This window comes from Struthio camelus, chromosome 11 (genome assembly GCF_040807025.1).
Source record: "Struthio camelus isolate bStrCam1 chromosome 11, bStrCam1.hap1, whole genome shotgun sequence".
NCBI lineage: Eukaryota > Metazoa > Chordata > Aves > Struthioniformes > Struthionidae > Struthio > Struthio camelus.
Genome location: NC_090952.1, coordinates 7,023,691 through 7,035,368, shown reverse-complemented (window position 1 = coordinate 7,035,368; position 11,678 = coordinate 7,023,691). Strand labels below are relative to the sequence as shown.

The 11,678-nt window shown below is 42.4% G+C and overlaps 1 protein-coding gene across 7 annotated transcripts in view; it reads left to right on the top strand.

Moving 5' to 3' along the window:
* The window catches only part of LOC104150914 (ligand of Numb protein X 2), a 31,454-nt gene that overhangs the window by 3,849 nt on the left and 15,927 nt on the right, over nucleotides 1-11,678 (top strand). For 3 of the 7 annotated variants that reach the window (XM_068957556.1, XM_068957558.1, XM_009685423.2), the window contains exons 2-3: nucleotides 8,123-8,584; nucleotides 11,176-11,402. In XM_068957556.1, coding sequence (XP_068813657.1) covers nucleotides 8,196-8,584; nucleotides 11,176-11,402 — 616 coding nt within the window. In that variant the 5' untranslated portion in view covers nucleotides 8,123-8,195. Of the gene's footprint in view, nucleotides 1-3,779; nucleotides 3,938-4,297; nucleotides 6,111-6,136; nucleotides 6,649-7,633; nucleotides 8,009-8,122; nucleotides 8,585-11,175; nucleotides 11,403-11,678 lie in introns of those variants that run through there. The other 4 variants (XM_068957553.1, XM_068957557.1, XM_068957555.1 and 1 more) reach the window with 4 other exon arrangements.

Below are 11,678 nucleotides of genomic sequence, written 5' to 3'. Positions count from 1 at the left end.
GCAGCAGGTGAAACTGTATGATGAAAAGGCAAATCTCGTCTTAAATTACACGCGCAGCCATACTGAAGTTCACGCGCCTATAATGCAGATGTACTAAACAGCAGAATACCTCCAGTCTATTAAAAATGAGCCATGATACCCTTTTGTCAGGCTTACAGGAGGGCAATCCTTAATCCAGAGATCATTTTTATTTCGGTCGTAGTGCTGATTTGGTTACGAACCGCCATCTGTGGTGAAGGCTGTGAAGCCGCTGGTTGCAGCCGCAGTTCAGCCTGCCCACGGGCGCCGGCGGGAATTTGAGCAAGCTTCAAACGTTGCTGCGCACCACCTTGAGGAACTGCCGCTTGAAAGCACGTGGTCCCGGGAATTAGTTTAAAAAAAAAAAAGTGTTTGTTTCTTTCCCCTTTCCCCTGATCTGGTGAGATGTAAGGGGAATTACAGACTTAATTGTTTTTTAATTCAGCTTTTTTAGTTAGTTGGAACAAGCTTGGGCTAGAAAGTACTTTGCACTGATTTTATTAAAATGCCCTCTAACCCTGTGAAAGGAAGTCGCAGGATTTCTATGTGGAGCCGAGTGGTATGCCCAGTTGTTGATGGTGTAAAGCACAAGCTAGAGCCGTCTGGCACCATTGCAAAAAAGAGCCTGGACGAAGGGAACGGAGAGGGACCCTCTGCAATAGCTCTCCTAGCCGTGCTGCTTGCTTGTCACCTGATAATTTGCTTTGTTTTGCAGAGTTGGGATTTCAAATGCCCACTGTCATACATTGTGCCAGACTCTTAAAGACTTTAGGACAGAGTACCATTAAAAAATTAGTGTTAGTGTAGCTGAGACCAAAATTTGACTTGGTGAGGGTAACTAAAAGTTCTGTACTGCTTTCTCCTGCAGTAGAGCCCTGGTCCAGCTTGTGATGGTAACATCTGTAACCATCAATCTGTTGATACTTCGTCATCAGGTGCAAAACTCTGCTTTCATGCTGCTCAATCACTTATGGTAAAGTTGTTAGGCTACTGCTATGGTAATAGCTGTAGGGGTTGGACAGTTATGGAGACTTGCCTGGATTCTGTGAATTGTGCTTTTTTTTTTTTAAATTATTGTTATAAACAAGGAATTTATGGGTAGACACGTGGACAATGATGTGGTAAGAGTGTCTGGTATTCGTGTATGGCCAATAGACTTAGGATCTTTACCTTCTGTCCTCAGAAGCAAAACCAGCTCTTTGGAAAGCAAGCGTTCCACCAGATATTTAGATGAAGCCTAAATCTTAACATCAGATCTCCCAAAACCAAACCAAAGAGGGATTAGGCTTTTTCTTTTAAGTGCGAGAGACGTTTTGGTTATTAATTACAGATTAAATCCTTTATCCTTAAATTATAGCATTGAATTCCTTCTTTCTTTGTCACTAGAAAACCTCATCCACAAACATCGTACTGATGCCAAATTCAAAGTGAAGTGGGGGGAATGGTGGAGGTAGGGGTATTTAATTTCCTAGAGAGAGAGATTATTTGAGAGAACAGAAAAACTTAATGAATACGCAAAGAAAATCCATATATGCTGCCAATGTTGAAACTTCCATAGGTATCTTTAGATCCAGTTCTGCAGAGATGCAAATTGATCTAAGTGGTAAAACAGAAGAATCTGCATAAGCTTTGTGTTCTCCTGAGCGTAAAAGTAGCTTGCATGTTTGCATGGAAGAAAGGGCTTAGAAAGGATCCTAGGTGTAGGGGAAGCATCTAACAAAGGTGATAAAGCGTGAAGAAATACAGTAAAACAGCTTCTCCTGCAGCACATGCCTTCACTTCTATTTGCCAGCATTTAATTTATCTGTTTTGCGCGCCAGTAAATTAACAGAGTCGCTGTTTAAACCACTTGGAAGAAAAGCATAGGTGGAAAGCATTTTACGCCACTACTGAATTCCTTAATAAACAGGAGGAGAGAGGGAATGTACAGGTGTTTGTTACCCAGGTAATATTAATTAAATGGCAACACCAGAATCTCCTGCTCTGTAGCATGAACAGGGATTAAGTGTTGAAATTACACTGGTATAGTCCCACTGCTGTCAAAAAGACTAACAAAACAGGTTTTTTAAGCAACTGCTCTTGAAACGTATCATGTTAGAAACACAAACCCAAGTACCATACCGGCGAGCTGATATTGCAAAAGTCACTCGGGAGAAAATTCCTTGGCAGAGTCTTACTGTGGTCAAACGAGCCTTTTAGCACATCTCTCGGAATAGTGTTTCCTAGAATAATACGTCTTTTCTAGTCTAACATGATAATGCTTCTGATTATAATTCAGGAAAATACAATCGGTTTTCTGTTAATCTGGTAGAGAAAATAGATACTTGTCCAGAAGGAGTTTGAGCTGGTTATGTGCGTAGTCATCCAACAAGCACACAAATAAAAGATTTAATCATACTTTTGAAAATTAAGTTTTATTCTAAGGAATGGGCAAAAATGATTGGCAGGATGACAATTTTTTAATTGGCAGTCTTTGTTTAGATTGAGTATAGTTCTGCTTTAGTTTCTCGACCGAAGCATTCGGATATGTGCGGAGCAGTTACTTGATCAGAGGTGGCTTATTAGAAAAGCTTGGACTTGAAGGCAAGGTTAATCATTGAAAGGATTGCTTCTTATTTAGCTGTACAAACTTACAGTTTACAGCAGCTTTGCCTTCGTACTTTTATATCGATGACCTTATCTGTAGTAATATCGGAAAATAATAGGAAGAGGCAAAAGAACACTGAATTGTGTCACTATCTAAAACTCTTCTTGGGTTCAGTCCTGCAGTTTTTCCTCAAAGTCAACCTAGTTCAAATACCGCTTACAAAAATCCTCAGATGTTTCGACATTATTTTCTATGCCACTACTGTAAACTGAGGACAACTTACTCATGGTTGTGAAATATTGTAGCAGTATCATGGAAGTTTTCGATCAAAACATTACAGTATTTCACATAAAACCTGTCCCTTTTTTCTGCATGCAAAGGGCTCGCTCAGAGTAGGGCTGAAATCCAGCAAAAAATCTGTTACAGAACACTTTCACACACACACACACACACATATATATGCATATATAAAATGTCCCCCTCAAAAAAAAAGCCTTTACTCAATCAGGTATTTCATATAGTGGCTATTTGAAGCAAGTTTTGCAAAAATGATCTCACTTTTTCTTATGGTTCATTTTCAGAGCACTGAGTTTCTGTCAGGATCCATGGGGAACTTGCTGCTGTCTTTGCTGTTTTTATGGAAGCAGATAGGTGTTTTGGGTTAGTGCCTCCCTGGTGGGTGCCCCCAGTCATCTTAATCGATCCAGCGTGTTTGGGCTTTTTGTCCACCCAAAGCCACTTAATTAATTGTTTTGGCCTTTAGTTGGAATGTTGCATTTCCAGTCTCTCAGGGAAATGTTCTCATAAATATAATAACTGGCATAATTATTGCAGTGAGCTTTTACATAGCAGTGTACGTGGGGCATGTGCTGCGTGTGGTTAGAAGCCTCAAAGTCAGCTTTTACGTTGGGGTTGTTGGTATCGTCTGTCCACGTTAGCATGTAAGCTTTAACCTAAAGGTGAAGAACATAAACCCCCTTATTTCCAAAACGTTTCCCATGTTACAATGAACTTCTTAATACTGAGAACGAGTTATTTGACAAACTTTTCTTTTTTCTTTTGACGATGTTATGAGGCGTTTTTCTAGCCATCCTGATCTGTTAGGAGGAACCCTTACACTTCTGTTTTGTGCCCTTGCCTTACGGTAGGCTGACTGCTCGTTTCCCTCTTTTGCAATATGGGACGTGCTCTGGTTCATTTAACGTACTTGTGGTTTTGTAGATCAGTTTGTAGAAGCAGTCTTAATTTTCTTTCCTTTTTTTTTTTTTTGATCTCATTTTGGACTTGCAGGGTGTTTTTTGGTTTTTTTGAAGGCTTTCTCTATGATCTGAGGTAGGTTGCTTAGGGTCAGATTCACAGTCATATTTAAGTATTTAATTCACATCAGTTGATACCTCTGTGGGTCTGTGTTTTGGCTTCTCTTGATGTCAGTTCTCAGTCTGTAAATGGGAATAGCATAGCTCAAAGATATGTCATTAAGATAAATATTTTCATGACCGAAAGCGACTTGTATCAAATGTTGGGGCTGTACGAATAGACAGGCCTGGACTGAATTTTGCCTGTTTGTGCTCCAAACTAAATTAATTAAGGCTGAGTTATATGCCTTAAACACAGGGAGTGGGAGTTGGAAATGTTGAGACTTCAAATGATAAATTTGGAAGCGGTGATGTTGTTCTTGGGGTAATCAGGTATTACAGCCGCAGCACCTTTTCAGTCATTTTGGTGCAAGCGTTAGAAAGCTTTCTTGGACTCTTCACCCCCCACCCCGCCTTTTTATTTTGTTATTTTTTTTTAAACAGCTTAGCTGTAGAAGTAATTCATCAGTTCTGTTTACAAGTTCAGGGATGTATTGGAGACTAGGTCTGGATTGAATTTATCCATGTGAAATGGAGCTGAGGGGTTCATTTTTGTGTAGCTCTTGGCAGGCTCCCTGCTAGTGCTATTAACTACGTTGTAGATGTGCGGAGGGGGTGTATGTCTGAGGCTCTGTGCCCTAGCAGGGCTAAAACAAGAATAGGCAATGTGCTAATGTTGTCAGGAACAGTCTTGCTTTGGTGGGGAAATAGATTAGACAACCTGATAAGTCTCCCTTTCGAGGGGAAAAAAAAAAATCTATTCTTTGAGTCAGTATTACAGTATGAGAAATCCTGATTTAAAAAAAAAAAAAAAACCCATAATTTATTTCATACAGTGAGGATGATCCTTAAGAAGTTTTTGCTCTAGGCCACGCAGAGTAAGAAACTGGGAAATAGTTTTTCTGCTAGTTTCTTCACTGAGGAATATAGGAATAAGGTATTGCTTCCTAAATAATTCAGAATCTAGAGGCATTCACTGCATTATACTTTATAAACAGCAAAGTCCATTATGGCAGCAATATATATCTATACAGAGAGATATATATATGTCAGGCTTTTACATTTTTATGTAGTCAGTAAGTAGTAACTCGAGACAAAGCTAGATCCTTATTTTATGACTTCCTCATATTATGTACGTTGTGCGGAAGCTAATGCGCCCTTATGTTGAAATTAGTGTTTTGTGGTAAGAGTGAGGCCTAGGGAGGGATCTGAATACTGTGGCGAAAGGCAAAAGCAGGGGATGCGTACAAAGGGGTTTAAAAGTGGCATTGCTGGAAGGCAGCAGGAAAGGAGGAACGGTATCACAAAAAGAGCAATACATGAAGGGAGGATGAAGGGAGTTGGGGTTGCTCGGGGCTTCGGAGGTTTGAGAGAGTAGCAGAGATCTGATGGAACCACTGAAGATTGGGGATGTTTCATATTTCACCTAAAAAGCACAATCTCAGGGCCTGATTGAAGCGTAACTCTGGACGGAGTCTATTAAGGCTGGTGTATTTGAACAGAGGGCAGTTGTGCCTCTTGTGTTGACACAGTGCGTTTTCTCGACGCTTCAGATCTGTCTGGTTGCGCTAAAGGAGTCATCTCTGAATAAGACGTTAGCAATTTTCCTCTTGCAGCACATCTGCTTTCTGCCTGAATCACGGAGCGAAGGGCAGGCTTGTCGGAGCCTGCCGCCCTCGCCGGCGCTGCTCCCCGACCGCTGCCTGGCCGCAGGGCGCGGGCCGGGTTTCATCACCAAGGTGTCGGGCTCGGCTTCCCCGGAGCCCTCCCCGCCGAAAGGACGGCAGTGGAAAAGCCAAACGTATTTTGGCGCTTCTGAACGAGCGCTTCGCACCTTATTTCCAAAGGTGTAGAGCCGAGAAGACGGAGCGACGCAGAGTTACAGGGAAGAGGAAAGCAGAGATTGTGGCAGTATTTTTATTTTCCTCCAGTTTTGAAATGACTCTTAAGTGGGATTCATCTCTTACAACCTTTAAACACAGAGGGCAGGGAATGAATTGGGTAAATATGTGGAAAAAGCCCCTTATAAAAGGAGTTTATCAGCAAAATTACCCTGGAGTTTGTTTTCACTGAGACACTGAATTTGTTTAATCTCCTGCCAAAATTTGATGCAAGTGTACTACAACCTGAAGCACAAGTATTTCTTATTGGTAGGTGTTTGCCTTGAAAGCTTGGCATTTCTTGAAGTGCTGTCACTGAGCTGATTGATTAGAATTGGTAGGTGATGCTAAGTCACTGTCTAATGTTGAAATGTTACCTTTTAGCTTGTAAGATAACTTAAGATCAAATGGTGTGACGTTTTGTAAGACAAACAGAGATATTGGAGTCTGTTTTAGATAGAGGTAGGTACCAGAGATAGAGGTAGGAACAGTGTTTTCTCTAAAACAGTAGGGCGTGGAAATGTTTGCTTTATTTGCTTGCGTGCCGTCCGCACTTCTTCCACTATGAAATATGCTGCTGACGGCTTTCTTTTCTGGGGAGCTCTGAGTCAGTGCGGTAGGAGTTAAAGAATAGGTCCAAAGAGGAGAGCGAGGCCTGTACATCACATGCAAGTGCTTTCCTCAAGGGGAAGATGCTTTCTGGCACCGCAGCAAGAGGAGGAGAAGCAAACAGCTCGTGCCCTGGACCCACCTGGAACCTTGACAATAACATTTTACCCTTTTGAAGTGAACAAGTTTCTATGGCTAGGTAAAAAAAAAAAAAAAAAAAAAATTGCCCATAAAATAGTGTTTTTTTTTTTTTTGGTGATACGTTATTCCTTTAATTAAATAGCTGACTTACGCTTGACAATTAATTGAAGTTGGAATGATGTATGATTTTTTTATTGGAAACCCATGACTAATTTTTTCTTGCTGGTCTCACTATCTTATTGTTCCGGCCAACCCTCCTCCAAAATTGCTGCTGCGTGCCAGGCACCGCTGCAGACCAGTGTTTGCTCTTGTTTAGGCTTTTACCTGTTCCAGACAAAGGCATTGTTTTCAGACGTTTTCCATGTGGTCTTGCAAACGTTTTCCATTTCATCACAGTTCTGCAGTCTTTTCATGTTAGAAGACTCTGGGTTTTGTAAGTGAACTCCAAAAAAAAAAAAAAAAAAAAAGTATGATACAGACTGTTAGCTTCATGGAGGACCACATTGCTTGCGTCGTTAAAATAACTGCCAGAGCAGAAGGAACCCTTGCTGCAGTAATGCCTGTGCTTGCAAAGTAATCAAATTCGCCCGAGTTTGCTAGCAGATATCTGACTATAGTAGGCAAGATTCAAATTGGATGTGGATGGAGACATCTTTAATAAAATCAATATAGAGGCAGCTGCTAAGAACTTAGCTTGCTCCGTATTTTCACTAACTGTAAGAAGCTATTTAAAAATCTGCTGAAATTCAAGCCTGTGTGTTGCATTACAACAAACTATGACATGGACTGTTTTCTACCTCTCTTCTTTTTCTTAGAAGGCTTTGGTCTTTTCATAGGAAATTTGCTTCAGTGAGTGAACATATGCACAGATGAGTTGGGAACAATGCAGTCTTTGTTAAAATTAAATATTTTGGTCTTTGGAGGGAGTGGGCTTAAGAGGAAGGAAATGTGATTTAGCTTTTTTTTTTTTTTTTGAAGTTTCCTTTTAAAATTTCCTCCTCTTCTTCCCCTTCGCCCCCTCCCCCCTCCCCAACACCAAACAAAAATCCGGACAACCAGAAGTCCCTAGGTAGATATCTCACCGTGCATATCTTTAAAATGACTAATGTTCTGCATCATCCAGAAAGTCATTTTTTAAACTGACAATTTTCCTGTGTAGCTATCTTGGTTATTTTCTCTCTCCCGTTCCCTTCCTCCCCTCTTCTGGGTTGCTCTCCCTCAAGAACACACAGCTTTTGTTTCAGTTTTTCTAGTTTGTATGTTTGGCAGGGCTTTAATCTAGTCAGTGTCCCTGTTGCATATAAAGTAATTTAGGCTTCAGTTTACCCACTAATTCAGTTTTGCTGAGTCAGGTCCTAGCGTTTGCTGTTGCCTGGGTGAATCCTTCACAGGGTCGCACTGGAAGGAAGAGCCCTAAGGTGAGTTGGTGGGGGCGAAGATACCGGGGGAGCCCAAGGCAGGAATACAGTTTAATATTTAATCGACTAGATCTAGAGGTGACATTTGACTGGAAATCTTTCTCTTTTCATTAGAGGAACTCTGTCCGACAGCGACTGCGTGACAAGTTTTCTTCCTGCTGGCCCGAGAGCACCTGATGCTGGTACCATGGCAGACCCCGTAGCAGAAGAACCCGCGTCCCAAGCCGGCGAGCTCTGCGGCGAATGTGGTCAGTTCCACCACTTGCCTGACAATCATCTCTATAACTTCCAAGATGAAGTGGACGACGAACTCATCTGCCATATCTGCCTCCAGCCTCTGCTGCAACCTATGGACACCCCCTGTGGACACACGTACTGTTTCAAGTGCCTCGAGAACTTCATGCAGGAGTACAACTTTTGTCCGATGGATCGCAAAAAACTCTCTTTCCAGCAGTGCCACAAGTCCAGCCTCCTGGTGCGAAACCTCTTGGATAAGCTGGCTGTCCTCTGTCCTTTCAAGGCGGAGTGTCAGCAGACAATGCAGCGGTGTGAACTAGAAGCTCACCTGCAGAACAGGTGCCTAGCCATTTAGATAATATTGCTACTCTGTGTTTAATGCTGTCTGTGTCTGTTTTGCATCTGAACAGAAAGATCTGTTGGCAGAAAGGTTGTTAAACTGGGGCAAGATGGGGCACCAGAGGGTGAGGCCAGAAAGGTGGGTGGGTGAAGACAACGTAATTGTGTGTACATGTTTGGGAGGCCAGCTCGAATGTGCTAAGGAGGCACTTGCCTACTCGGATGCAAGCTGTCCACAGACTCAAAACCTATCAAATGTATGTAAATGTGCAGGTCCTGATCTGGGGCACCTGACTCTTTGACAGTTGTTATAAACTTGCTTATTCCTTGTTTCGCTTGCACGGGGAAGAAAGCCAGGCGCTAAGTCAACGCTCTGGAGGCAAGGGATCACGCAGTGTTGCCAGTTTAATTGGTCCAATTAAGATGTGCAATACATCAGTCTTTGATCCAAATAATGGAAGTCCCTCCAAGCTGCACGTTATGCAGTTGCTGAATCACCTACTTAAAATTCCATTATCTTCCTTCTTTCTTTTGCTACGAAAGAGAAGCAACTGAAAAATATATTCTTTTTTTCCTTCTGTGGAGGAAGGGAGATTGTGTGTGTGTGTGGTTTTTTTTTTTTCTTGCACTTTTCAGCAGAGATGTGTTTTGGCCCTTCCACTGTTGGTTTTGCTGGTGGCGGGCAGAGTTTTGTAACTCTGACAGCTCTGTGACAGCTCTTGCCATGGCGCTTGAGGAACATTTGTTCCTAGTTAATGATTGCTGGAAAGGGAGCTAAGAACAAGGTGTAGTGCAAGCAGAAGCAGAGCTTCAGTGGCAATGTATTTTGTTGGTGTGTAATGAGGAATGCAGTAGGCTTCCTATCTTTCAGCTATGTTGTAGCTTCTTGTGGCAATACCATATTTAAAGTCGAGCAGCGCGTAGGTAAGGATATCTTTGTGGTTAGGATATCTTTGCAGTTCCCACCAAGCACCTGTCATTATACGTGTCCTGCTTGCCTTCAGTACCCACGAGCTGAGAGCTCACATTAGAGCCGTGGAGCCTCCTGAGTGAGGGGAGACACGTAGATACTCCTTCCTCCCATTCTGTCAGTGCTTATAATCTCCTTTTGTACGGCTTTCCTGTTACCAAGCGTGGCTGAATGCTTAGACTCCGGGGACGGGGCTGCCCAGCCTTGCAGCCGCTCGTCTGCTGCGTCCCTGGGGTTGTCCCCTGTGCCGGGGGCTAGGCTGAAGAAGCGAGAAGGGGCAGAGGCCTTCGTCTCCCCTCTGTAAATCCACCCGGGCATCAGTAAACTTCTGTCACTTGCTAATCCCTCTGACATGGGAGTTAAACACGGAAGAGGGAGGCACCCTTAAATGTTTACATTTCAGACCTCACTGGAAACTATTGTTCTTTTATATCTTGCATGGGTCTTTACCCTCTTGGGGAGGAGGTGTTCTAAAAATTGCCTCTTTCACCTGGGCTGTGAAAGAAATTACAATGGGACTTTGGCAGAATCTTGGGGTTTTTTTCTTTAGTTTTAAGTGAAATGAACTGAGGAAATAAGAAGCAATCTAGGAACTTGTTTCCTTGAAGGATTTTTGTCTGCCCTTTGCAAGAATAACTTATTTCTCTGCATTTTAAGAGGGAGGTGTGCACAGGTGGATTGATCGGCTCCCGTCTCTAAGTTTTAGGGCCGTGTTATTGCTTGGAGAAAAATGACCAGGAATAAAGCAGAATCACCGTAACAAGACTTGTTTAGCCAGAATGTAAATAGTTCAGTTTTAGATGTGACTCTAGTAACCACCCAGTACAACTCAGGTTTCTGGAAGTGATGCTTTTGCATTCGTGACCTGAGTCACATGCCACTTTTCTGAGGTATCCTTGATACAAGAGCTTGCTTTTCCTCACTCATTTTTGCCGAGATAGGTTGGCTATGGCATAGGTGCCCACAGAGTGTATTGTGTTGAATGTAGAATAGCTTCTTGAACCTTCCTATTGGGTGTAGTCAACAGGATATAAACTTTCCTAAATTGCCCACATTCAAGTAGAGCCATCACCTGCGTGGACTGGAGCTAGAGTCCCTTCGGAGGTTAGGACTTGTTCAGCAAAAAAATAAGCAAGCTGGCCTTGGTCGCCGTTCTTGCATGTTACAGATTTGTTAAAAACAAAGCCTAATTCAAGGCTGACCTTGAAATGTGAGTCACTTCCTTTGCATAAAGGTATAGTTCATGTTCTGCCCTTTTAGAACTGCCCTAAGTATTTGCTTATGCTTTAAAAGATGTATTCTTGTCTTCCCTGATGGTTTGTCTGGTACCTATTCAGCAAGGGAAACTGTTCTTCCTATTCGATCCCCTTTTTGAACCAATTTGCTTAGTAATTTTGAAAGTAAATGAATAAGAATCACACTTTTAAACTGATGTTATTGCAAGGAGAAGATGAAGGTTGTTAAGAGAGAATTGTATCACAGATGCTACGATTCAGCTCTGCAGCTGATGAGATCTAGAACATGCTTCTTTGCACGGGTTTGTCAGTCAGAGCTTGCATGCGCTGAGATAACAGCGTAGGCAGGCACCGTCCACTTACGGTCACAGACAATGTTTCTCCAGGTGTCCCGGTTTCAAGAAATACAAATCTGAACGGGAGCGGAAAAAGAATCCTTTTCCCAAAGGCAAGGAAGATCTCCCTGCCAAGGTGGAAACAAACACACCCAAGGATCCTGAGGTACCAAGCGGAGGATCGTCGCTTGTAGCAGAAAGCTCTGTAGCTGCCGTGGTATCGCTAGGGACTGCGGAGCCTGGACTGGTTAATCCAGCTTTTGAAGAGACTGAAGAAGGTGAGAGTTCGATACAGAAATGTAACTATGTGATAACCTTTTATAATATAAAAATAAGGTAATTATTTCATATATATCAATTTTTAAAGTGTCCCTGCTGTTGGATATCCTCCATGCTGTTTAACCATTAGTACCAACAGGGGTAGATCTTTCCTCCGCTTGTCCTTGAACAGCAGAAAGATGCATTCATGTGCATCAAGTGTGGGAAGATCTGCTCACAAGCACAAAGCTGTTCAGAACAGTTCAGAGCATCTCTGTTAGACTGTAGTGAATACT